Source organism: Alligator mississippiensis, chromosome 5 (genome assembly GCF_030867095.1).
Source record: "Alligator mississippiensis isolate rAllMis1 chromosome 5, rAllMis1, whole genome shotgun sequence".
Lineage (NCBI taxonomy): Eukaryota > Metazoa > Chordata > Crocodylia > Alligatoridae > Alligator > Alligator mississippiensis.
Genome location: NC_081828.1, coordinates 219,427,756 through 219,454,547, shown reverse-complemented (window position 1 = coordinate 219,454,547; position 26,792 = coordinate 219,427,756). Strand labels below are relative to the sequence as shown.

At 54.0% G+C, this 26,792-nt stretch overlaps 1 protein-coding gene across 1 annotated transcript; it reads left to right on the top strand.

Moving 5' to 3' along the window:
- On the top strand, nucleotides 1-26,792 carry LOC102565599 (zinc finger protein 420). The gene is made up of 8 exons (XM_059729373.1): nucleotides 1-2,269; nucleotides 3,594-3,720; nucleotides 4,264-4,377; nucleotides 5,090-6,425; nucleotides 18,158-18,386; nucleotides 21,429-21,555; nucleotides 22,427-22,540; nucleotides 22,749-26,792. Exons 1-8 carry the CDS (start codon nucleotides 2,240-2,242, stop codon nucleotides 24,029-24,031), a joined length of 3,360 nt encoding a protein of 1,119 aa, XP_059585356.1. The 5' UTR covers nucleotides 1-2,239; the 3' UTR covers nucleotides 24,032-26,792.

The window sequence follows — 26,792 nt, the reverse complement described above, 5'->3', positions numbered from 1 at the left end:
GGGCTGCCACCCCGGGCTGCCTCCGTGCCAACCACCCAGGGCCACGGGACAGCGGGAAACCCGCGGGACGGGCGCGCAGCATCCCCTCGGGCAGCCTGCACCGCCCTGCCCTGCCCCTGCCCCTGCCCTTGCACCCTGCCCCGCCACTGCCCCTGCCCCCGCCACCGCATCTACCCCTGCCTCTGCCACTGCATCTGCCTCTGCCCCACCACTGCACCCCACACCCTGCCCTCTGCCCCTGCACCCACACCCTGCCCTCTCCCCTTGCCCCTGCTCCTGCCCCTGCCCCACTTCTCCCCACTGCCAGGCTGCACCCAGGAGCCGGGCGGCTGCCGCATCCCAGAGCTGGCTGAGTCTGGAGAGGAGGTGCCCAGGGAGGGAGGGAGAGCAGGGATGCCCACGTAGGCACCGCTGTCTTGGCCTGGAGGCACCTGTCTTTTCACCTCCCCCAGAGGCGCTGGTGCTGCTGCAGCCCAGGCTGGGGATGGGGCTGAGCTGTGCCAGTGCTCCTGCTGGCACCAACCCTGGAGGGTCTTGCCCCTGTGCTCAGGCTCAGCCCCATGCTGCACTGGGGCAGGAAGGGATTTCCCCCCTGCTCAGACTGGTGCGGACTGGGAGGGGTGCCTTCCTCTGCAGTGGGTGGTGTGGCCTCGTGTGTATATTAGCAACCTTTGCATTGGCAGCACATTGGCGCCGCGGCCCCCCTGCTTTCCTGGGGGCAGGGGCAGGGGTGATGCCTGGGTCTGTGTCAGGGGTGACTGTGTCATGCTGCTCAGTGGTTGGACACAGGGTTCATCTGGGCTGGTTTGCACAGGGCTGATCCTGCTTCAGGCAGGGCTGGGACTAGATGTGACCTCTGCAGCTCCCTGCCAGCCCCACACCTCTGATTTTCTCTGCTGTTTCTATGATTCTACCCCGGGCTCTTTCCTCCAAAGTGTTTACGTTCAGATGAAGCAGTTCAGCTCCTGTGATCCACTGGCTGCAGTGCCTGCCTCCAGGCTGGCTCCCCTCTTTGAGGCTACAAAAAAGCATTTGCTTATATCTGTCCTTTTTGGGTATTTCTAAAAGATGTTCCAGTCCCTCCCTTGATGGCAGAAAGCATTGCCCATGCTGGGGCCTCTCCGCTGTTTGTCCTCAGGCCTCTGCACAGTGACTGCACGGAAAGCAGCACTGGGACCTACTGTTTTTCTAGGCCTCTACTGCACCTGGGAGGATGCAAAAGGAGCTTGGCAGGAGTCAGCTTTGTTCGGTTCATCACATTGAATTTGCAAGGCCATCTGCTTATCACTAGTCTATTCATGAGACACGGCGTCTGCAAAAGATGAAGCCTCTGCCCCCTCCCTTCTTGCCCTGCCTGCGTCTGCTAAGCTGCAGCACAGCAAAGTCAGTGGCAGCGCTGGCAAGGCAAAGACAAGAGACAACCTGGACTGTCTCACACCCTCCTGATGCACGTGATGCGTCCTGATCCGGACTTGTCATCACTTGAACTGTTTTGTTGGGGACCCCTAGACCCATATTATCCACCACAGCGTCTTCCCAGTCCATCAGATGTGGGGGAAATCCACACCCTTCATGCTGTGCCTGCCTGTGTTTCTTACTCTGCTCTACCAAAATACATAGGGGGAAGTTCTGGCCTTTGTGAGATTGAAGTCAGCATCTTAGGGCTATTGTAGAAATCGCAGAGAAGACTTCAGCGAGGGGGGCTGCAACAATCCCATGCCTGTTGTTGCAGTCACTTGGGAAGTTGGAGGATGATCCCTTTTCCACATTCCTGGACGCAGTCATGCCCTGCCCCAAGCTGAAACGGCTTAACTGGATTAACTGTCACTGTGGCAGAGCACCCGCGGTGCCTGCCACTTTAAGGGCTATATGGCAGTCAGCAGGGCAGCCAGCAGGTGCGGGCTAGCCCTAATGTGGCAGTCACCTGCCTGCAGGAGGGCCCTAGGATTGGTGGAGGGGGCTGAGCAGCCTCCTTTTTAGGTCCAGGCTGCCTAGGGCTGCAGCAGCACTTTGCTGCTGGCAGCCAACAGAGCAATAGCTGGTTGAGCTGCTGCTCAGAGCGTCCTGGTCCTGGTCCTGGTCCTGGTCCTGGTCCTGGTCCTGGTCCTGGTCCTGGTCCTGGTCCTGGTCCTGGTCCTGGTCCTGGTCCTGGTCCTGGTCCTGGTCCTGACTGAAAATTGCACCCTGCTGGGGATGGGTAGCCTGTTGGGACTGCTCATGGTGGAGCAGCCCCCCAGAAATGCCAGGCCAGTTACCTCCCTGGTGGAAGGTGAGTAGGGGTGCCTAATAATCTTACCCCCGCACCCTGCTGGGTTACCCAGGGTGGGGCCAGGCATGTCTCTGGGCACTTGAGCCCCATTCTGCCCTGGTGGTGGGGTGCAGTGGTGCAAGTAGCAAAGGGCTCACCTAGAGTAGGGTGCACAAGGATGACCCAAAGTGCTGAGCATGTTGGTGCAGAATAGTGCCTGAAGAGCTGCCCCAGGGGGCATGCTGAGTAGGGGACACTAGAGTGACCTGAAGTGCAGCACATGGGCCAACCCCCCATGCAAAATCCAATAAGGCTGTAAGCCCAGAGAGAAGGCAGCCAAGCCCAGGTAAGTCTATGGATGCCTGAGGTATTAGATGGGCGAGAGGCTGTATGTGTAGTGTTGTTATGACTGCCGGTGTGAGAGCGTGGTGATCCTATGCTCCAATGAGGAGTGAGAGTCCTGGGGAGATGCTGGAGCACGGGTCATGGTGTGAAGCACTGTAAAACTGGTGCCTTATTAAGTTGTCTCTATAAATAGATGCAGGGGGCTGTCACAGCAGCGTGGGGACTGCTGCCTGCTTTCTGGAAGGCATTTCTATTTTTGCACTTGCAGAAATCCAGGTGAATCTGGAGTCTGGGGAGCTGGCGAGGTTGCATTGTGCACAGCAGGAAGATGCCTGGGCAGAGCAGTGCTCTGTCCTCAAGTATCCTGGGTCTTGTCTGCTGCTCGGGGTGGCTGGCAGGGGTCCCCTTATTGCACCTCATGCCATCGGGACTGCTCTGTGGGGCTGGGGACATGACTACCCAAGAAGTACCCGGGCTCTTGATGCCAGGCGGGCTGCTTGAATACGGGGTCCCCTATAAAGCCCTGCCTCATTTTCCTTTGCCACTCGCTCTCTGGGGATGCACCGTCTTCAGAGCTGGGTGCATCTCTGCTGGGATATTGGGGTGCCCTCACTCCCTTCCCATACCAACCCACCCTGTCTTCTCTTATTTCTTCACCTGCCCCCTCCCCAGCATTGCGACCTCTGGTCTCCTTCCTCTGCTGTTTGGCCTTGCACCCCCTGCCTTCAGCCTGCCAGAGGGTAGACCTGGGGCGGTGAGGCAGGGAACGGGGGCCTCTGCTTCACAGCCTGCAGCTTTCTCTCTCTCTTTATTTTAATTCTTTGTTTACTGGGTGACACTGAAATCCTTTTTCCCCAGTCCTGTAGACAGGGCTGCATCCCTACCTTGGCTCAGGTGTGGTGCTGTGTGGCAGCAGGATCAGCCCCAGCTGCAAACCTCTGAGCAGGCTGCAGGGCTGGTGCAGCCTGACACGCTGACCTGGGATCGCTTGTCCTTGCAGGTGCCGGTGACGTTCGAGGATGTGGCGGTTTACTTCTCCCCGGAGGAGTGGGCAGAGCTGGCGGGCTGGCAGCGGGAGTTGTACCGCGACGTGATGATGGAGAACTACGAGCTGGTGGCCTCGCTGGGTGAGGCGTCCTGTGCTCGAGGGCTGGGCAGCTCCAGGGCAAGGAACCTGCATGTTTCACTGGGGCTGAGAAACTGCAGCGAGCCCTGGAAACTGAAAGTCTACTTGCCTTGATTTTTTTTTTTTTTTTTCGGGGCCCAAATGTAGGTTGGGAAGCCTCAGCCCCAGGGTCTTAAGCTGGACTTATGTGCTGGTATGTCCCTCTATCACTGAGCACCGGGAGCCATAATGTACCCTGTGCATAGAGGATCAGAGAGCAGTCCCTGGGGCTATGGCCTGTGATGGACAAGGGAGACCACAGGGCAGCAGATCAGGGCAGGAGGCTGGGTAGATTAGTGGAAACAGAAGACGGAGAACCAAACCAGAGCCTGGTAGGAGCAACCTGACAACAGGCCTGTGTCTGAGAGGGGCAGAAAGCTGGTAGGGGATGGAGGACAGTGAGATGCTTTGGGCCAAGGATTCGGAGTAGAGGGGTTATTTCAGAGAAGGCAGACCCCAAGCACACCAGCACACGTGAAAGACACTTGTTCCCTGTCCCGGGCAGGTTGGCCGTCTGTCAAACCGGAGATCATCTGTAAGATAGAGCAGGAGGAAGAGCCGTGTGTCGAAGACCCTGCGGACCCCAGTGTGCCGGGGAAGCCCCGACACTCCTGGTCCGGTGAGTAACGGGGGCCTGGTCTGGTGGGTGGCACGGGGTGAAGTCCACCGCAGGAAGGGCGATGCATTGGCAGGGAGGAAGGGGTAAGCAGGGTGAGGCAGCTCCCTCGTGATGGGACTGCAACTACACCCCTGGGGGCACCAGGCCTGGGGTCAGTCATGACTTCCCATTAGAAATAATTAAGTTATATGCTCCATGTGGGAGAAGATTACCGGCTGGAACAGCACCCAAGCATGCCCATGTCCAGGACCTCTGATGCTGTGGCAATGGGCAGGGTGAGGATTAGAGTGAACAAAACTGACGTCTAACCCACAAGAGAGAGAGAGGCCACTAGTTGCATGGGCTTGGAGCCCAGCTGCCTCTCTGGGGTGGCCATGGGGTCCAAAACTTGCTTCTACATAGCACAGCGTAGTTCTGCTGCGGGCACTGAGGCTGCTCTGCATTGCTGATGGCAGATGCTGTGTCTCAGTGGTATTGCATTAAAGTTCAGCATTGCAAGGATAAGACCTGCTCAGCTTTAATGCAGCTGTTTCTCTGATGTGAGGAGAACATCTCTGTCCTGGGTAGGAAGGGAGGAGACTTCCCAACTCCCCAGAGAAATTCAGAGCTTCATCCACAGACCCTTGCCGGGGTTCTCTGCAGCATGGGGGATGCTGAACTTGCAGTTGTCTTGCTCCAGAAAATAACCTCTGTGCCCTTCTCTCCTTCCCAGCGGATGATGTGTTTCGGGTTAAGAAGGAGGAAGAGGAGCGTGCAGAGACCCAGGAGTCCCCTGCTGCTCTCTCGGGAAAATCCAAAGGATGTGTGGACTCGCAGGGCGCAAAGACGCAGAGCAGCACGGCTCAAAGCAAGACCCTCGATAAGCCACGCAGCCAGGGGGGCAGTGCGCCGAGCCAGCCTCCAGCAACCCCTCACCCCAGAGTCTCGCTCAAGAAGAAGCCGCCCACATGCCCCGAGTGCGACAAGAGCTTCAAGAGCAACACGGCTCTGACCATCCACGAGAGGAGCCACACAGGGGAGCGTCCCTACAAGTGCCCCACATGTGCAAAGGGCTTCCCTTCCAAGGGGGACCTCAAGCGCCACCAAAAAACCCACGTGGGGAGGAAGGACACAGCCCCCGGGAGAGGAAGGAGCCAGCCCCAGAAGCTGCAGATGCGGCCCCTGCGAAGTCCCCCAGCACCCAAGCGGCCACACCTCTGTGCCCAGTGTGGAAAAGGCTTTAACAAGAGCCGGGACTTGCGGAAGCACCAGCGGACGCACACGGCGGCCCGCCCCTTCGCCTGCCCGGACTGCGGCAGCACCTTCCGCCTGAAGCAGATCCTGGTGTCCCACCAGAAGGTGCACCGCGGGGAGAAGCCCTTCCCGTGCCCAGCGTGCGGGAAGCACTTTGGCCAGAAGCACCACTTGCTGAGCCACCAGCGCGTGCACACGGGCGAGAAGCCCTTCCCCTGCCCGGCTTGCGGACAGCGCTTCAGCCAGAAGCACCACCTGGTCAGCCATCAGCGCATCCACACCGGCGAGCGCCCCTACCCCTGCGCCCACTGCGGCAAGAGCTTCAAGGACAAGAAGACGCTCGTCATCCACCAGCGTGTCCACACGGGTGAGAGGCCCTACCGCTGCGGGGAGTGCGGCAAGACCTGCAGCCAGAAGCAGCACCTTAAAAGCCACCAGCGGGTCCATCGGGGCACACAGCTGCTGGGTGGGGATGAGATGGGTGCAGCGGCACCATGCTCCCAGCGCGCCCGGGCTGAGGAGAAGCCCTTTCAGTGCGTGGTGTGCGAGAAGCGGTTTCGGGACGAGCGGATCATGCTGGCGCACCAGAGGACGCATGCCGATCAGGGTGCCGGCCAGGCCCCGCGGCTTGCCGCCCATCCATCGCCCACAGCAGATCAGCCGCGCTCGGCCGGTGGAGGGGCCGCGAGCCAGAAGCCTGACCTTGCAGCCCTGCCGGGGTCCCAGGGTGGACGGCGACCTTTTGCCTGCCCTGAATGCAAGAAGCGGTTCACGCAGAACAAGTACCTTCAGCTGCATCAGAGGAGCCACACGTGAGCATGGGGTGTCACCTCTGAATACAGCAAGCCTGGGAATCGCGCTGCACTGAGGACCCGCAGCAAGGCCCCTGCACTTGGGGCACGTGACGGCATCTAGCTGTCTCTCTGAGAGGAACCGATCTCTGGTGTGGTGGCCCCGCTGGCCTGGGGTCTGCTGTGAGACCTTGCTGACGTCTCGGCCTCCTCTCTGGGCCCTGAGTGTCCCATGGATATTTGCCCAGCCACCTTGCTCTGTTGGCTGCTTCGGAAATACCCTACAAAATAGCATCACCTACTTAGCATAAATGGAGTACAAGTGCCCTGAGTCACCAGTAGCTGTCCGATCTTTCTTTTTCTAGTAGAAGCTCGCTAGTTTGCACAAGTCCTGGTGAAAGTCACTGAATTGTTCTGATAGGACAGTAAAGCACGGACTCACTCTGTCTCGGGGGCAAGGATGAACTGCGATACCTACTTTGTTCATGTATTTAATCGCACGTAGCCTAGCTTTTATTTATGCTGTATTTATGCTAGGTCAGTCTTGCGGCAGCGAGGAAGCCGTTTGCTAGGAGACCTCGCTGCAGCTTGCTCTGGACTATGGGACCTTTGTCACAAAGCTGTCTCTTATTTATTGTTTCCCTGGTACAGTGGGAAGTGACAGCGTTCTTCCACGTGCTGTTGAATTGTCCCACTGTTAGGTTTTTGTCCTCCTCCCTCATCTCTTGTAGCAGTCTCTGGCTTTAGTGAGCAAGCATCTGCAGTCAAGCACCCTTCCCAGTTCTGCTCAAGCTGCTCTGGAGTGACCCAGCATGCTGCATGAAAATGCCTCTTAAAGCACCACCAGCTGCTCCTCTTTTGTATTTAAAAAAAATGCATAGAAAACATTTCTAAAGTACAGGGGGAAATGCTCATTCTCTTGGATCAGTAAAGTAAAGGTTTCTTCCTGTGGAAAGTACAATGAGCCCCTTGGCTTTCCTTGATGAGCGGCTCCTTTCACCTGAATGGCTGCACCTACCTAGCGGCCTCTCTCTTGTGCCATGAACTTCATTGTCATGATCTTCCCCTACTTAACCTTTTGCTCCTGCTGGTTTATCACCAAGCCACAGCATTGAATTCTCCAATCTGATGATACTTGCATTGCTTTAGGGCTTGTCCAGGCTCACGTGAGCTTGCAAGAATTGGTGGCCCTTTGTGGCAGTCAGCGCAAGACAGATCTTGCGATGACCACCTGTCCTCTGGGTGTCTGTCTGCTGGCTTCTCTGGGGTACGTTGTCCACTCTAGGGGCTAGATCCTAGTTGAAGAACCATTTGGTCTTTGCATGGGTGCATGTGACGTTACTTTGGTACAGCAGTAATGGCCAACCTCCCTCCACCACATAACGGCGCTCCACACACCAAAGTCTCTGCCATGGATGCAGGTCTGTAGTTCCAGGGGATTAAGTCAGATGAACTGCTGATCCAGAATGACGGTATGCAAAAGGAATGGCCTGTAATCCTGCCAGATGCACAGGAAATGAGGACACTGCCTTTATGAGGCAAATGACCCTTGTATAGCTAGGTAGCTGCAATTTTGGGCCCCTCAATTTTGATTTTCTTTGCACCCATGATGGAATAGGATTGCCTGGTGCATGTCTGTAAAACTAGCAGGTGGGGAAGAGAGCCCTCATGCATTTAGCCCAATGGTCTAGTGGATAGAGCACTTGCCTAGGGTGGGAAACAGCTTCCAGCCCCCCTCTACCTAGAGAGGGTTTGAATTTGACTTTCCCAGCAGAGAGCTCTGATCACCAGGCCATGGGCTGGGCATTGCCTAGGGCAATTTCCAGCCTGCTCTTGAAGCTGGCTCATGGGGCAGCTAGGAGGGGAAGAGATGTGGGGCAGAGAGAGAGAGAGAGATGCTGCCACGCGGGAGAGAGGGCTGTAGGCTCTGGCCCTGCTCTTAATGCTGCTTCTGCATTTTGTATTTAATGGTCAGATGGGATGAGTAGCAGCGGGATAATTTCTACCCCACTGCAAAATGAAACTTAGGTGCACAAGTGTGAAATAAGACATAGCTGTCAGTCTCAAAACCAAAAAAGCATTTTTTTTTAGTAGGAAATCGGCTATTAGAAATCGAGAGCTGACAGCACAGGTAGGCAGGGCAGCAGCCGGTGTTCCTGGTCTCAGTCTCAAAAGGAGGCTTATTACTTTAGTTCATAAAAAAAACCCGAAAAAAAACTTAAGGAAAGCAACATTTTTCACAGGTTGAGGCATTTGGAGACCATTCAGACTATCAGAGATGACTGACCTGAATAGAACCAGCCCAGGGTTAAATGTTACATCTGTGTAGTTTGTCTAAGAGGTCAGACAATGGATGTGTGTAGGACGGTTTGGCCAGCGCTGATCCTGCCTCAGGCAGGGATTGGACTAGATGGGACCTCTGGTGCTCCCTGCCAGCCCCACTTCTCTATGTGCTGTGATTACAATACTAACATACAACGTCTCGGGCTCTTATAGCACTTGGAGCTTTAAAGAGTTTATCACGTCTGTGCCTGACTGGCCTTGGCAGGGGTATGCTGTGAGACCCCAGACCTTTTGAATATTTTCAGTCTATGGAAGAAATTACAGCCCAAAACCTAAATAAGCTGGGGTTCCTGGCAGGTCTGTGGCTACACAGCCATGCAGACAGGAATCATTTCCTTCGGCCATCACTGTGCAGGTCCTCATCAGGAAATATCTGTCCTTTGGTCTCTGTCTAAGGCCTGCAATATAAGTTATTTTAGGGTACTCTGATGTCTGTTTGTAAACTGAAATGTCACCAGGACGTTCTGGACATAAATTGAAGTCAAATGGGAGATTCAACCTACAGGTGTTTATAGTATAACACCTGTAGGTTGAATCTCCCATTTGGCTTCAATTTGTATATAACAATTATAGGACAAGCAGTTGCATCTTGTTGCAAGCTCATCTGGGCCCAAGCTGCTGTTGATCACCCAAGCCAGAAACACTTCTTCAGAGGGAGGACTTTGCCAACCTCCTCGTTTGCTTTCCTCATCCAGTGTTCAGGGCAATGTCATGGGAGACATGGGAAGTCTTGGGAATGCTCACTCAGTCGGAGGAGGAAGTGTGGCATGGCTGCTGCAGTGTGTCGGAGATGAGATAGCAAAGTATTACCCTGCACAAGAATTACACCGGTTCTCTTGATTAGACAAGCCTCCAGGGTTCCCCGGACTTAGGCGTTTGGGTGGAGAACAGTATTAATTCCTCTAGTCTTGCCTATTAATGCATTCTGCAGAGCCCCTTGCTGAACTGCAATAACCCCTAAGAGTGCTACCTCTCCCGGCTGCAGTCTGGATCCATGTCCTACCCACTCCATCCAAGAGAGTTGACTGGAGCCAGCAGGGTTAATTAGGCCTGCAGGAGAATGTCTAAGCTGCTCCTCTGATCATAAAGGCCTGGGATTTGGGAGAAGGCTTCAGGGTGACAGTGAACAAGAAGCTGAATGGGAGCCAGCAGTGTGCCCTTGGTGCCAAGAAGGCGAACAGCATCCTGGGCTGCATTGGGAGGAGCGTTGCCAGCAGATCAAGGGGAAGAATCACTTCCCCTCTATCCAGCACTGGGGAGGCCACATCTGCAGTCCGGTGTCCAGCTGTGGGCCCCCACTACAGAAAGGATGCGGACACATTGGAGAGAGTCCAGTGGAGGGCGAGGAAAATGGTTGTGGGCTGGGGGACATGACTGGTGAGGAGAGGCCGAGGGAACTAGGCTGATTCAGCCTGCAGAAGGGAAGACCGAGGAAATTGAATAGCAGCCTTCACCTCCCTGCAGGGGGGCTGCAAAGAGGATGGAGCTGGGCTGTTCTCAGTGGGGGCAGGTGACAGGACAAGGAGCAATGGGCTTCAGCTGCAGCAAAGGAGGTTGAGGTTGAATAGTTGAAAAAAACTCTCATGAGGGCAGTGAAACACTGGAACAGGCTCCCTGGAGAGGTTATGGACTCTCCATCCTTGGAGGTTTTTAGGGCCCAGCTACACAAAGCCTTGGCTGGTATGATGTAGTTGGGGCTGCTCCTGCTTGGAGCAGGGGGTTGGACTAGATGTGACCTCATGAGGCCCTTTCCAACCATCATTTTCTATGATCCTAGGATTCCTAAGGCAGTCTGGAATACTTAGGCAATGTTGGGAGAGAACTTGAAGACTGTGGGTTTGGATGCAGGTGAGCAAAAAACTATTTTATTTACTATGGAGCTGCCTTTTTCTGCCTCTCTGCTACTTGTAGCTGACTCTGCAGATGCAGCCAGTGGCTAAGGCCACTTGAGATCATACTGTTGTATCAGACCCATATTGTCATGGAATTTCTCCCCCTGAGGACAACACCGTCTGGCCATGTGTTTGACATGACCTAGCAAACTGGGATAGAAAGTCAAGGGAGGGCTTCGTAAGCGATGATCAGCATGCCTCACTCTGCTTTCCAAAGACAGTCAACCAGGAGTGGAGGAGTAGGGGCTTGTAATGGGAAGCAGGGTTCCTCCAGCAGCTGGCCCAGAAAAGAGCCTAGAGAAGGATCAAAAATGATCCTTTTGACAGTGTTGCAGCAGAAAATTAAGCAATGAACATGCCTAGGGTGCCAGGGTCTCACCCTGCCCCAGTCTAGATAACACCTGCTGGTTCAGCCACCAGCCAGTGGGCTCAGGGCAGGATTTCAAAGTGAGAAATTGCAACCTGTTTGGCAGGAGGTCTGGCTGGAGGACTGCAAACCCTTTTCTGTCCTAGGAATTTTTGAGTCCCAGGAGTCTGTCCCACGGCCCACTTGACAGCCAATGTTACTGCCTCTAGCTCACTCTGTGGCAACTAGCGTCCAGGTTTTATCTATGGCAGTGGTTCTCAGCCTTGTTAGACTCAAAGCACTGTTCATTAGACTGAAGGCTCCCTTGGAAAATGCCAGCTTTTAATTTTCTCTTCCTTTTGACCGCGCAAAAATTAAAAAGGGGTTTTTTTGGTTGTTTTTTTTTTTGTTGTTGCAAAGAACTTGGACCGACCCTAGCAAGGTGGACCCTTTTTAACACTTATTTGGAATCTGTGTTTATCTTGTGAATCACATTTGCACCTCTCGCAGTGCTAACATTGCATGGCACCCTTGAAAGGATCTCGAGGCATCCCAGGGGGCTGTAGCACCTAGTTGAGGAGCACTGGGTACATCTACACATGCAATTAATGTGGATGAATAACCTCTGAAGCACCCTCGTGCCCCAGCTAGCCCCATCGGCATCAGTGTGTTGCAGCAGAGTAAATAACTCTGCTGTAGGATAGTGCTTGTGTCTAACTGTACTATCCTACAGTGGAGTTAATTATTTTACTCTGTCCTAATAGCACTGCATGTGTAGATGGTGACACTTTACTGCAGAGATGGGTAGGCAGCTGTGCAGTAAATGTCTAGCATAGATGCACCCACTAATCTATATAGCCTACAGCATAGAGACTTCAGTCTATTTGCCTTCTATCTTTCTCATCCCCAGTTCCTGTGATGGTTTCATGCCTCAGACTTCAGCATTTGGTGATTTTTCCTGGTTGTACCAAGTTGATTTAGCTACTGAGTATAGATTTGGTAACTTTCAAAAGTGTTTTGCAAATCCTCACAGGACAAACCTACCGTTGTGCCACTTTCTCATTGCAATGAAGCAGCAGTGTCGGTGGGAAGGTGCAAACTGCCCTGCAGTACTGAAATCCAGTACCACCAGAGGACCAAGAAGTGACCCTGAGCACACACAGGATACCAGTCCTTATTCACCTTCTTAGACAGCTTGACGTATAACACACAAGTACAAACTGGCTTAATGTGTGTGACCTCAAATGAGATCACTGCAGTTTAATAACAGAGCTGGGTTTTATGTGTTGTGTTGCCAGGTCCCCCTTACAGAGTCCTGTGGGCTACCCATAGCAATGAGTTTCTGGACCAGCTTTCCTGTAGGACTGGATGGGGCAACAGCTGGATTTAAGAGGGAGCTTTCTTCACTTACGAGAGGAGTGATGGGATGTGGTTGCCTGCGATAACAGGTCTGGACTTCATGCCCCAGGTGTCCTGGCCCGTTCCGTGTTCCTGCTTTGTTTCTCAAAATCATAGCAATTAATAGTAAAATATAACGTGACAAATACAATACCAGGTCAGGCAGGTAGTCCAGCTACAGCAGTGGTTTTCAACCTGTTATTTGCAGACCCCTAAAAAATTGCGAACGGAGGTGCAGACCCCTTTTGAACTGTACGTGTGGGCATTCGCGTGCTTTTGATTGATCACAGCCATCTTTCACAGGCTGTTTAGATACAAACTGTGGACCCACCGATCTACAGTGATCCACCCTCCCTGGCATCTACCATCATTGGTTTAGGGATGTCAGAAGACACATCCCTGGCTGTTTTATTTAATAACTCCCAAGGGACCTGCCCTCCATGAAACTGTCTAGTCCCTCTTTTGAGCGTAGCCATGCTGCCTGCCTCTCCAACCTCCTGTGGCGATGCATCCTTAGGTTCGCTATGTAGTGCATCAAAAAGTACTTCCTTGTTTGTTTTAAATGAGTTTCCTGATGGTTTTGGTGGATGCCTCTGGTTCTAGTATTCTGGGACTTGATGAATAACTATTCACCGTATCCACCACCTTTCGTGATTTAATAGACCTCTGACCAGAGTACCTCAGCCAATTTGGGAATAAGTGGCAGATACAGGAGTCTCCGGGAGTGCAGCTTTGTCCTCTGGAAGTGTAGCGGTGAGAGAGACGGGAGCGAGGGCTTTGGTGGGTATTTAAACGAATGCCCATTAACGAAGTTCTCGCGCTGGTTCTGGACTCCAGCAAGTGTCAATGTGGGGCTCCTGATAGCTCTGCCTTGATGGAAGTGCTGCATGCAATTTGTTTTTTATTCAAAAGGGAAGTAAAAACAAAAGTGAGACCGGCCAAATTCACTATCTCCTGAGGCCTCCCTTTACATTCCCTGCCAGGGTCTGGACTCCCATTTGCTATTGTGCAAATGGTAAAGGGGGCTAAGAGAGGGGCAGACGCATGGGAACTAGCTGCACAAGCATCCAGGTCAGCAGCTGGCACGAGGGGACCTGAACACTGCAAGGGGTGAGATGTCCCCATGCTATCGGGCTGGCAGACTACAGGACTGAGGATCTTTGCCACCAAACAAATTGCACCAACGCAGGTGTGCTGCACAGCACTGTTCACCAGCACAGCTCTCCGCTGCTGTGACGTAGAGGTGCCCGCAAGCTCTGTGAAGAGCCAGCTGTTTGCACAATGCAGTCTCTCTTCCCATATCCAGCTTCTCTGCACATGTGTAAAATATTTCCTAGGATTACTTTTCCAGGACAGACCCCTCCATAGCAGAAGGGGAAACGTCCATGAGACGAGGGCTGCAGTTTTCACAGGAGCGACTGGTAAGGTGCTTGCTTGTGAATGGCATGCAGGGAGATATCATCTAAATTTGAGACCGAGATGTGGAGGCAGATGAGTGAAATGTACCTAGTTTGCTGTCCTCCTGGGAGCCCCAGTGAATACACAGCCCATTTATGTGCCAAAGACATGGCCTGTGGTGGTCTCCCTGCTTTACCTGTGGCAGGTGTGATGGCTGGTGTTGACTGTACTAAGAGATTAGACGATAGATTTATACAAAGTGGTTTGGATAAGGATGGCCTTGCCTCCGGTAGGAAGTTGGAGTAGTTGTGACCTCTGGAGGTCCCTTCCAGCCCCACTTCTCCCCATTTTTTGATGTGAGAAACCCCCAGAGCATCAGGCCGAGCTGAGAGCACACGGGAGAGCGCATGCCAAGAGCAGCTGCTGTGATGTGTGCTGGGCGAGGAAGAGGAGGTGACCGCTGAGCGCGGGGAAATCTCCAGAGAAGAGAAACTGTTCCTGTGCTCCAAGCCTGGGAAAAGGCTCCTTGTCATCATAAACTAAGGAAGGAAAATTAAACCAGGAACAGTTTTAGTGGGTAAGCACTGATTAAGTGGACAAGCGCCCTAGAGGGCTGCAAACCTACCAGGGAAGCAATAGTGGGGAGAAGCTACTTACATGCAACAGAGGTGGGAAAAGCTTCCCTGAGAGGAGCCGCTTGAGGATTACCCCCAGGACAGACCACGTGCAGGCAGGCAGCCCGGGAACATCTGACGGTCACCCAGCAGCAAGGACCTCCTTACCGGGTGCTCAGGGGAGAAAGGGGGGTGCACCAGATGAAGCGGGAGAGATTGGTGACGTGATGTGGGGAAGGCATCGGAGGTCGGAAGCAGGAGGTGAGGCACCTTCAGTGCCCTGTACAGAGCAAACTGTCCCCAGGCACTTGCAGGGGAAAGCGTTTCCCAGAGATATTAGCAGAGCATTCGTGCAAGAGAGGAGCCATTTCCAAGGGCAGAAGGGCCACAAGAGCCACGTCAGGGAGCTTGTGGGTTTGATCCTGGGACTATCAGCATGTCTCAGGGAAGGGTCAGAAGGATGCTGGGGGAGCAGATGGTGTGGGGTGAGTGCGCTCCCCCAAAACACCTGTGGCTCTGATAAAGAATGATTGCTATCCCTCCTTGTTTCCGTCATGGTGCCTGCCATGGGCAGACAGGTATTTAGTTCTAAAAAATGAGTGAAACTAAATCCATGCAAAGAAGGGACGCAAGGTCTCTTGGGGCTTTGAGCTAGTTTGGTGCTGTTTGCACCCCTGAGGATAGTCTCTTTCCTCTTCTGCTGGGTCTCAGTCTTGAACCTAAATCCAAATCTTCACTGCAGGCCATAGTTTCCATTTGGCAAGACCCTCACCCACTATTCCTGCTCTCTTGTCCTAGGGGAAAGGGCTCAAGTGGCACAAAGGAGCCATAAAAGACATCGATCCAGCTGGTGAATTCCCCCCCTGTGCCACCATTAACATGTAAGAACGGCCGTGTCCTGGGGCAGGCCAAAGGTCTATCCAGGCCACTATTCAGTCCCCTTTGGGACTGGGGTATCAGCCCCCACAATACATCGTGGCCCTGAGTTCTGCAAGTGAGTTGCACGCTGCATGAAAGAGGACTTCACAATCACGGACAAGGAGGGTTGAAGGGACCTCGGGAGCTCGCATCTAGTCCAACCCCCTGCTCCAAGCAGGACCAGCCCCAACTACATCACCCCAGCCAAGGCTTTGTCTACCTGGGTCTTAAACACCTCCAAGGACGGAGATTCCACCATCTCTATAGGTAACCTGTGTAGTTTACTACCCTCCTCGTGAGAAAGTTCTTCCTAATATTCAACCTCAACTTCCCTTGCTGCAGCTTGAGCCCGTTGCTCCTTGTCCTGCCATCTGCCCCCCACTGAGACCAGTCCAGCTCCGTCCTCTTTGCAGCCCCCCTGCAGGGAGGTGAAGGCTGCTATTCAATCCCCTCGGTCTTCTCTTCTCTAGACTAAATCAGCCCATTTCCCTCAGTCTCTCCTCACCAGTCCTGTCCCCCAGCCCCACAACCATTTTCGTTGCCCTCCACTGGACTCTCTCCAATGTGTCCACATCCTTTCTGTAGCGGGGGCCACAGCTGGACACAGGACTCTGGATGTGGCCTCCCCGGGGCTGAATAGAGGAGAAGGATCACTGCCTCGATCTGCTGGCAACACTCCTGCCAACGCAGCCCAGGATGCCGTTAGCTTTATTGGCACCAAGGGCACACTGCTGGCACGTATCCAGCTTATTGTCCACTGTCACCCCTAGGTTAATTTTAAACCTGGTCCCTAATAATTTCATTTTGTGTCCCCTCATTCTGCTGTTGTGAGAGAGTAAATAACAAATCCCTGTTTGTTTTCTCTGCATCATTTTTATTATTTTGTCAACCTCCATCACATTTGGCTCTCCTGGGTATCAGTGATGAGTCTAAGCTCATCTGGTGTGCTAATGGGATGCAGAGCGATGTGCAGTGTCTCCACAATGGGTCCATTGAGTCACCCTGCCTGGAGATGTCAGTCCTGACTCTGCATGTCTGCATGCCATCCTTTTCCATTGCTTGCCATTACAGATGTGATTTCTTGCTGCTGTGACACCCAGATGAGCCTTTTAGTATCACTGGGGCCCTTAGGCACATTGTGGCTCCATTTTTTTCTTGTACTTGTGTAGTTTTACCCAGCCCTTTCCAGCTCAGAGCTTCCCTGGGGGCCTCCTCATCTCCAAAACAGCAGGGACAGGAGGTGGTGCATGGATTTGCTGCTCTTTTCCTTTGGGACAGGGTATGAAAACAGCATTAGACATGCCTGGTTATCCTTGATTTACTGTGGGGTCTCCCCCAGAGCATGCAGGGACGTGGACTGGATTCAGCCTTTCATGCAAAGGGCCAGGGAAACTGCATCTTGAACATGGGATTGTTCCTGTTCCCCCACCCCAGTGTTGCAGGTTAAACATGGGGCTGTCCAGGGTTTCAGCCCAGCTACCTCAACCCCTTTTCCTTTCCCTGGCATCTGCCCTCCATGCCCAGGCATCGCTGGTGCTCCAGGGAAGACAGGACAGAGGAGACCTAAATATCTGACGACAGGGCACAGTCTCGCAGCAAGGGAAGTTTAGATATTAGGAAAAACTCTCACTAGGAGGGTGGTGCAGCACTGGAGCTGGCTGCCCAGAGAGAAGGATGGAGACTCCACCACAAGACCTGGCTGGACAAAGCCCTGGCTGGGATGATGTAGTTGGGGCTGGTCCTGCTTGCAGCAGAGGGTTGGACTAGAGGTGACCTCCGAAGGTCCCTTCCACCCTCATTTTCTGTGATTGCATGTTGGCAACAAAAATGGTTCAGGACACACGACTTATGAGGAGAGGCAGAGGGAAATGGGTTTATATAGTCTGCAGAAGGGAAGACTGAGGGGGATTGAATAGCAGCCTTCACCTCCCTGCAGGGGGGCTGCAAAGGGGACAGAGCTGGGCTGGTCTCAGTGGGGGCAGATGGCAGGACAAGGAGCAATGGGCTCAGGCTGCAGCAAGGGGAGCTGAAGTTGGATATTAAAGAAAAACTTTCTCACGAGGAGGGTGGTGAAGCACTGGAACAGGTGACCCAGAGAGGTGGTGCAGTCTCCATCCTTGGAGGTTTTTAAAATGAAATGTGGCTGGGATGATGCATTTGGGGCTGGTCCTGCTTTAAACAGGGGGTTGCACTAGATGTGGCCTCCTGAGGTCCCTGCCAACCTCATTTTGTATTGCTGTGGACTCTCCATCCTTGTCCCAGCTGGACAAAGCCTTGTCTGGGATGATGTAGTCGGCGCTGGTCCTGTTTGCAGCAGAGGGTTGCACTAGCTGTGACCCCCCTGAGGTCCCTTCCACCTTCATTCATAGATTCATAGATGTTAGGGTCGGAAGGGACCTCAATAGATCATCGAGTCCGACCCCCTGCATAGGCAGGAAAGAGTGCTGGGTCTAGATGACCCCAGCTAGATACTCGTCTAACCTCCTCTTGAAGACCCCCAGGGTAGGGGAGAGCACCACCTCCCTTGGGAGCCCGTTCCAGTCCTTGGCCACTCGAACTGTGAAGAAGTTCTTCCTAATGTCCAGTCTAAATCTGCTCTCTGCTAGCTTGTGGCCATTCATTGTCTATGATTGAATGTTGTGGACTCTCCATCCTTGCCCCTGTAGACAGTCTTGTCTGGGATGATGTAACTGGGGCTGGACCTGCTTGCAGGAGGGGGTTGCACCCCTTCCCACCCTCATTTTCTATGACTTTATGTTGTGGACTCTCCATCCTTGCCCCGGGTGGGCAAAGCCTCGCCCGGGGTGCTGGAGCCGGGGCTGGTCCTGCTCGCAGCAGGGGTTGCAGTGGGGTGGTGCCCCGTCCCGCGGTGCCCTGCACCCCGGCCGTGGCGGCGGCGGAGGCGGAGGCGGGCCCCGCGCTGCGGCCGGCCGCCGGCCCCGCTCCGCCCCGCACCCCCGCGAGCTGCGAGCCGCCGCGGGCTGCCGGGAGCTGTAGTCTGCCCGCGGAGCTGGTGCAATGGTCGCCGGGCTGCAAGCGCCTCGCCCGCAGCATGCCCGCCGGGCTGCCGGCCCAGGTAGGCGGCTGCCCGCGATGCTCCGCACCCCTCGCGGGCGGGCGGCGGGGTGCGGGCCGGGGGCCGCTCCTTGCACGGGGCAGCCGGATCGGGCACCCGCGCACGCACGGCGCTCCTGGCCAGGTAGCGCCGGGCAGGTGGCTGCGGGCCCGGGAGGGAGCTGCCTTGGTGATTCAGGAGCAATGTTGTCGCTGGGGATTTCGGGCTAAGATGGCAGCAGTTTGCAGCGGAGCAGAGAGAAGGGTCCCGGGGACCCCCGGGAGATTTGGGAGAAGGGGCAGCGGGGGCTTCGGGAGAGCGGAGCAGAAATTGGTCCGCAGCGGAGACTCCAGGCAATGGCAGAATAGGAGCCAGCAGTGCCCTTGCTGCCGGGAAGGCTGCATTGTACGAGCCTTGCCAGCACATTGAGGGAAGTCATTATTCAGCACTGGGGAGGCCACATCTGGAGTGCTGTGTCCAGCTGTGGGCCCCCACTGCAGAAAGGAGGTGGTCACATTGGAGAGAGTCCAGCTCAGGGCAATGAAAATGGTTTGGGGGATGGGACAAATGATTTGCCAAAAGAGGCCCAGGGAATTGGGATTGTTTAGTCTGAAAAAGAGACGACAGAGGGGGATTGAATAGCAGCCTTCACCTCCCTGCCGGGGGGCTGTCAAGAGGATGGAGCTGGGTTGTTCTCAGTGGGGGCAGATGACAGGACAAGGAGCAATGGGCTCAAGCTGCAGCAAGGGAAGTTGAGGTTGGTTATTAGGAAAAGCTTTCTCACGAGGAGGGTGGTGAAGCACTGGGACAATCTCCCCAGAGAGCTGGAGAAATCTCCATCCGTGGAGTTTTTAAGACCCAGGTAGACAAAGCCCTGGCTGGGATGATGTAGTTGGGGTGGTCCTGCTTGGAGCAGGGGGTTGGACTCAATGTGACCTCCTGAGGTCATTTCCAACCTGAATTTTCTGTGAATTGCACTGAGTAGCTGGATGCATTTGCAGGAGATGCAAGGAGCAGGTTTTCATAGTGTTACCCACTGGGGCAGTTTGCCAGGGTGTACTCTCCAGCCTCTGATGTTGAGCCCAGGTGTCCTTCTGGAAAGAGTGAGGTGGCTCATCCACAACACACAGCAACCCCTGGGTGGAAGCCTCTGGGCTGCATTATGCTAGAGGTCAGGCTGAAGACTCAACACAGTCCCTAAATATGATGACTCTGTGGATGAAACAGATGTGAATCCATCAGGTGTTGAACAGAGTGCATCCGCATGTAGCATGTCTGCTGAAATCAGTGAAGAGGATGATTTCAGCTGAGAAGTGTTTAGAAATATCTCATTTTGGGCCAACTATGTAGTTAGGAGCGATGCTAGACAAGCTTTCGGGCACAAAGTGCCCTTCCTTGGGTTTGAGAGAAGCAGATATGTCCTGAGAGAAATACCAGGTAGAACAAGGCCCTCTGTAACTCCATTATGACAATGAAAATAGTCACTTAAAATAAAAAGAAAGTGGGCAGTAAACCTGTAGTGCAAAGAGAAGTTATTGGAAGTAGGCCAATAACCAAGTAAAGGGCAGTTGAAATAGATTAGACTAATTATGTAAGAAAATAAGACCATTCAAAAGGAAAGAGGGTTGTGCAGCACAGAGAGGCCAGCCGAGGGAGCAGGTAAACCGAGTCACAGAAGAGCACTGATAATACAGAGCGCTAAGCATCTGTGTTATCTTCCTTGGGCAGATGATGGAGCAGAGCTGCTCAGGACATGTCAACCACGAGCTGGGAGCGTTGTGCTCCACGTAGCCGAGTCGCACCCATAGCTCTCCCCCACTCGGAGCTGCCCCGGATTTCGGTGGAAACTTTGTCCGGGTGCAAACTGCAGCGTTTAGCCCCTTGTGAGAGCCAAGACACACAGAGGAAGGAGAAAAGTGTGACCTCATCCTCATTATTCTGTGTATGAGGAGCCCTGGCTTAGCCCCAAAGAAAAATTGGATTTGCATTCATTATGCTGAGTTTCATATAGTGCCTCTGATTTTTCCATCCTCCAGTCACCTACACCAGTGCAATGCATGCGCATCAGAATGCTGCCCATTTTCACTCCTTTTGCACTGGTGTAAAGGATCACCCCTGGGCAGGGATAGAGGAGAAAGGCCCTAGATCTGTCATGGTTTATGCTGATCAAAGTCAACTGGGAAATCCTCTGAAGTGACAGAGCCATTGCCAGGCACCTGTCTAGACTAACTAGACTAACCTTTATAGGTAGATATGCACCTTTATAGACTAGTTAATGAAGATATATATAGCAAGCACCAGCTTATACCTATGTAAATCCATCCTTCCCTCTGAACTGCATTTTCCTTGTCTTCAGTATAGGCATAGAGATAATCACAGGCTCGAGCTCTGTAGATGGAAAGGGCCAAGGGAGTGTTCAAAATTAGTATTGCCAGTCATGAATAAAGAGGGATGCTTGCTCAGAGCACAGGGGTGATGTTTTGTGAAGTCCCAAAGCTTAACAGCATAAACATTGACAAGGGAGGGAGGAGGGTTTTGATGCTTTAAGGTTTCTTGGAATCAACTTCCCTTTACTTAGGCTTGAAGGAGTCCTGTGAAATCCCATGCTCCGATGCAGATGTCAAGGAAGGGCAGCAAACTTAACCAAATACACCCCTGAGACTGTGTCTGTATCGAGAAGGGATGGCTGAAAGGTGTCTTGCTGCTCCCTGGAGAATTTTGGTAGGATTTGAGTGACAGAGACCTAGTTAGCCCACGTGATCTGAAGTCAGGCTGGAGGCAGGACCGGGTCCATAAGGTGCCACCCCGTCTTGGGTTGCAGAAAGGGATGCAACAAGCTGGGCTTTAGCACCATGGCATAAAACTAGCTTTGCTTTCATTGTCATTCCCACGGTGAGGAAAGCGACTGCAAACACTGCCAGGCCATGACTGCAGCTCCGACGTGGAGCAGGAGGGTTTCTTTCCTTTCGGCTTCCTGCAGAGCTGAATTGGGAGCGAGCTGGGCTGCAGGGGTGGAGTGTCCCTGGCACACGAGGTGCTGAGCAGGGGCTGCTTGTCTTCCAGGTGCCCGTGGCGTTTGAGGACGTTGCTGTCTATTTCTCAGCAGAGGAGTGGGCAGAGCTGGCAGGATGGCAGCGGGAGCTCTACCGGGAGGTGATGAAGGAGAATTACGAGCTCATCTCTTCTCTGGGTAAGGAGAGGTTGCTTCTTGGGTGACACGGTCCGTGCCAAGCCAGTCCCAGCGGGCGAGAGGATTCTCTTTTTGGGGTGCCCGCTGATCAGGATCCTGTTACTATTCAGATGCATGGTGCAAAGGCTGCTGTACAGGTGGAGATCAAGCTCCTGTGCTCAGGAGGATGCTTAGCACCTGCCTGAATAAGAGGAGATTTCACTCTTCCAGTGGGGAACAGCAGGTAACATGGAGCTGATCCCCCTTTGTCCCCAGTGTAGTCCTTCCAAGATCATGAATAGCACAGTGAAAACAAAGCCATGAAGGAGGCAGGACGTAGCAGGTTAAGGATGCTTGTCTTACCCAAGCTGAGCTCTGCCTGCCAGCATCGTGTTTGAGGGGCAGGGAATAGTTAGCCTTTGTGCTGCTTATGTGACGTAGGGCCATGCAATGAGAAGAAATTCCTCTTGTCTGCTCAGTCTCTTTACAGTGTCACAGCGCAGCAGGAAATAACACAAGGCATCTCTGTGTGCATCCCACGAGCCTCATCACAAGAAGTTTTGGGCTGGATGTGGACACATTGGAGAGAGTCCAGCAGAAGCCAGTGGAAATGGTTGTGGGCTGGGGACAGGACCTGCGAGGAGAGGCTGGAGGCACTGGGTTGATTGAGTCCGGAGGAGAGAAGACCAAGGGGGTTGAATAGCAGCCTTCACCTCCCTGCAAGGGAGGGAGGGCTCTTATCTGTCTACCAGTGAGTTAGACAAGTAGGACCAGCCTTCCTGTCCTATCAAGGACGCTTGACAAGGGACTTTGGTCTGATGTGGTGTCCCAGGGAAACCCCTTGCCCTGATCCTGCCTCCCTGACCAGACCGTGTTGCTCTGCTCTGCACAGGATGCCCCAGTGCCAAGCCAGAGCTCATCTGCCAGCTGGAGAAAGGAGAGGAGCCGTACGTGTGGGATCCCCAGGGCTGGAGATCTGGATGCAGACCCCCAGATACTTGGGCAGGTGAGTCACAGAAATCCTAGAGAAGCGGGGCTGGGAGGGGCGTCACATCTAGTGTGACCGCTGCCTGAGGCAGGATCAGTCCTGCCCAAACCATCCTATATGAGGGGTCACGAGAGAGACACCCCGTGAGCGCAGCTCAGGTTGACTGTGGGAGCTTTCTTTTGTCCCAAGCAGATGAAACGATGTCTAGGCTTTCACCTCTTTTCAGCAGGCCACGTGATCATCGTTAAAAGGGAGGAAGAAGAGGAGGAATGGCTCCGCGAGGAAGGTGCTGGCATGCTGGCCGCACGTGGCAGAACAGTAGAGAAATCCCTTCCATCCTCGGCTCTGAGCTGCTGGACCCAGGGGCAGCAGAGGAACCTGTCTGGGGGCACCGAGAACCACGAAGCCCACGGTGCCCCCCACGGGATAGCAGCTGAGCGGCCCCACGCCTGCCCCGACTGCGCCAAGTGCTTCAAGGACAAGACGGCGCTGCTCATCCACCGACGCGTCCACACCGGGGAGAGGCCGTTCGCTTGCCCCGAGTGCGGGCGCGCCTTCACGCAGAAGCAGCACCTCACCACCCACCTGCGCACCCACGCGGCCGAGCGCCCCTTCACCTGCGCACAGTGCGGCGGCTGCTTCCGCCTGCGCCAGGCCTTCCTCGCCCACCTGCGGGGGCACGCCGGAGAGCCGCCCTTCACCTGCGAGGCGTGCGGGAAGGTCTTCCACCACAAGCACCACCTGCTCACCCACCGGCGCGTGCACACGGGCGAACGCCCCTTCCCCTGCGCCCAGTGCGAGAAGCGCTTCACCCAGAAGCACCACCTGCTCAGCCACCAGCGCACCCACTCCGGCAGCCGGCCCTTCCAGTGCGCCCAGTGCGGCAAGCGCTTCAAGGACAAGACGCCCTTGAGCATCCACCAAGTGGTGCACACGGGGGCCAAGCCCTTCGCCTGCGAGGCCTGCGGGAAGATCTTCAGCCACAAGCACCACTTGGTGATCCACCGGCGCGTGCACACGGGGGAGAAGCCCTTCTCCTGTCCCGAGTGCGAGAAGCGCTTCACGCAGAAGCACCACCTGCTCAGCCACCGGCGCATCCACACCGGCGAGCGCCCCTACCCCTGCACCCACTGCGGCAGGAGCTTCAAGGACAAGATCACCCTCAAGCTGCACGTCCGGCTTCACACGGGGGAGAAGCCCTTCTCCTGCCCTGACTGTGGGGAAAGCTTCCGGCTGCGCAAGGTGCTGCTCACCCACCAGCGGGTCCACACAGGGCAGGGCCCGCTCATCTGCACCCACTGTGGCAAGAGCTTCCGGCAGGCGCAGCGCCTGGCCATGCACCAGAGGAGCCACCAAGGCCAGGTCCGGCCCTTCCGGTGCGTCCGGTGCGGGGAGAGCTTCCCCCAGGAGCAGCAGCTCCTGCTGCACCAGCACGTCCACGCCACCAGCTGCCCAGAGCCCCCAGTCGAGGTCCCTGAGAAGTCCCCGGCAGCACCCCCCGTGAGTTAAGCTGGTTATCCCCAGGCCTGCTAAAGCAGCTTCGGTAAAGCTGTGCAGACCCCCGAGGGACTCCCAGAAGCAGCGGTCTGATCTTGGAGCGGGAAAGAAACACCATCGTGGTGTTGGCAGTGCTGTCAGGCTGCGCGTGCTCTGCTCTGTGAAGCTGACCCGGGGTAGAAACCAAAGACTCCTCATGATGGGCATCAAAGCCATCCTGCAATAGCCCAGGTCATTTTTCCTGTAAAAATAGCCGACCTCATCCATGGGGGAACCGTTATCAAAACGGGGAGCAGAAATGCAAAGCAATCCTGTCGGTATCTTCTGATAGCCCTTTGCAGGGTTTGGGCACAGCCTCCTCACCCTCTCCACCAGTCCTCCACCTTGCTCCACTCACTGGAAATGAAAAGACTGGGAAGGAGGTTTCCTCACCCTCAGCAGATCAGGTGCAGGGGATCATTTCTTCCTGGGTCCAGCAGCATTGTGTTTTCTGAGCGGCAGAGAGGATCCCAGAAGCTCCTGCTTTTGTTTAAGTGCAAAAAAGCATCATGGCAGACAAGGGTCTTTAGTTAGATGTGATATCTTTGATTAGTTGGCCTATAAACTAATGGTCTACTATTTTAGACTAATTAGTCTATAGACTAATGGTCTATAAACTTAGTTGGTTTTATTAGACCAACTAATAAAAGATATCACATCTACCCAAAGACCCTTGTCTGCCCATGTCCTTAGACTAACACGGCTACAACCAACACAACAGAGAGCATCGTGGTGACTGGTGTTCCCCTTGCTCTGAGCAAGAATGAGCATTTATACAGCAGGTTACAGGTGCTCAGACCCTGGGAGGGACCTGTGGAGAGCTGTGGGAAGCACCTTGCACACACGCAGGGCTCTGCTTCCCTGTGGAGGGATATGCACGGACAGAAGAATGCAGTCGGGAAGTTTCGAGATGGGAAGTCCAGTTCCTCCTGCAGGGTTAAGGTCGGCTGGTTCCCCAGCGCCCATTTCTAGCCCCCTGTCCAGCTACGTCTATGCTGTGTGGCTTCCTTGGGCTGGTGATTTCACAGCCCACTACATCACGTCTCTAGAAAGTTATCTTGATACTCTCCTTTCCCTATTGCATCTGATGTCCCTGTAGGTCATGGGCTTCTGGGCATGAGAAATCCCTGTGTGAGAGAGAAAGGGGATGATGGGATGTGCCGCTGTCTTGGCAGGTGTCCGCACCCTGCCTTATGGCATCTCATCTTCCTGTTGCTCTTGTTTGACCCCTTTGTGCTTGAAATGCATGTGCTGTGCGCGGCTCTGTTTTGCTCTCACTGCTGCAGCAGATGGATCAGCCCCCGGGAATGTCCCAGCACCCCTCTCCTCTGACAGGTTCAGCTTTGGGGAGAGATGACAAAAAACATTTTCATGGTTTTATTGGACCCCCTGTAATCATTGGGAGAGATGTTGGGCAAGCTTCTGAGCACAAAGAGTCCTTGCCTAACCTCTCTCCCCGTGATACAGTTGATCCGGTAAAAGATATTACCAAAGAAACCTTGCTTCTCACTCATCCTCTGGATCATCACAGCTACAACCGTGCTCCTCGCCCATGGAGAGCAAACGCTGCAGCCAAGTGCAAGTGCAGCCAGAAGGCAAACAAGGAGGGACCTGTCAGCGACAGATGTGCTCAGATAGTCCAGTGGTGAGCACCAAAAAATGTCTGGTAAGAGAAACACAGAACTGAATCGCATCCACAAGTGAATCGGTAACCAGGAAAAGGTACAGGACTCTGTCTTGTCCCTTCTGGCAGTCAATAGGAAACTCTCTAGGATCGCTGCGAGACTAGGAAGACATAGGATCAGCGTGCATCAGGAAGGTGCTAGCTTGTGCGGTGAATGCAAGAGAAATCCTGCCCTCCAGAACCCCGCTGGGAGGACTCTGCCTCTTTGGTGGCTCCAAAAAATGACTTTGCAATGACACCAGAGACTCTCACTTAAGTATCTGACCCACCTGGAATCTTAGAGGCTTCTGTGACCCCGCAAAAGACTGAAATATGTAGTCAATGTTATCTTTTCCTAGGATTAATTAAGCTATCTGATCATGTGTATTGAAATCCATGTGTATGTAATACCCCTTTCGAGCTCAAACAGGCCGTTGCACATATTAGGAGATAATGTAACAGATAAATATGTGTGTGACTGCGAACAACTGGTGAATATATAAGAGGGACATTAGATGACAAGCCTGAGCACTTAAGTGAGCACTTCCCAACTTCAGATGGCGTGCAAACATTTTATAAGGCATCCTTCACCGAATCGTAGATCAATACTCCTACCAGTGCAGCCCACGATGCTGTTAGTCTTCTTTGCAATAAGGGCACACTGCTGGCTCCTGTTCAGCTTCTTGTCCCGTCACCCCAGGTCCTTTTCTGCAGAGCCGTTGCCCAGCCAGTCGGCCCCCAGCCTGCACCGGTGCATGGGATTGTCCCGTCCTCAGTGCAGGATTTTGCACTTGTCCTTGCTGAATCTCATGAGATTTCTTTTGCCCCTATCCTCCAGTTTCTCTAGGTCACTCTGAATCCTAGGCCTACCCTCCAGCGTATTTACTGCTCCCCCCAGCTTGGTGTCATCTGCAGACTTGCTGAGGGTGCACTGCATCCCATCTTCCAGGTCAGTGATGAAGACACTGCATCCCTGTGAGATGGGCAGAAAGTGCGAGTGAGGAAACGGATGCGTTGCTAGATACACATCCCCGATTCAGCATTCAATAAACATGTCATGTTTATACCAAG

What these genes read in the sequence shown, in the direction of transcription:
- LOC102565599 (XM_059729373.1), top strand. Translation starts at nt 2,240, where the DNA reads ATGCCAGGCCAGTTACCTCCCTGGTGGAAG. An exon ending in CCGCCGGGCTGCCGGCCCAG is followed by an intron (nt 18,387 to 21,428) that starts GTAGGCGGCTGC and finishes CTTGTCTTCCAG; the next exon opens with GTGCCCGTGGCGTTTGAGGA. An exon ending in CGAGCTCATCTCTTCTCTGG is followed by an intron (nt 21,556 to 22,426) that starts GTAAGGAGAGGT and finishes TGCTCTGCACAG; the next exon opens with GATGCCCCAGTGCCAAGCCA.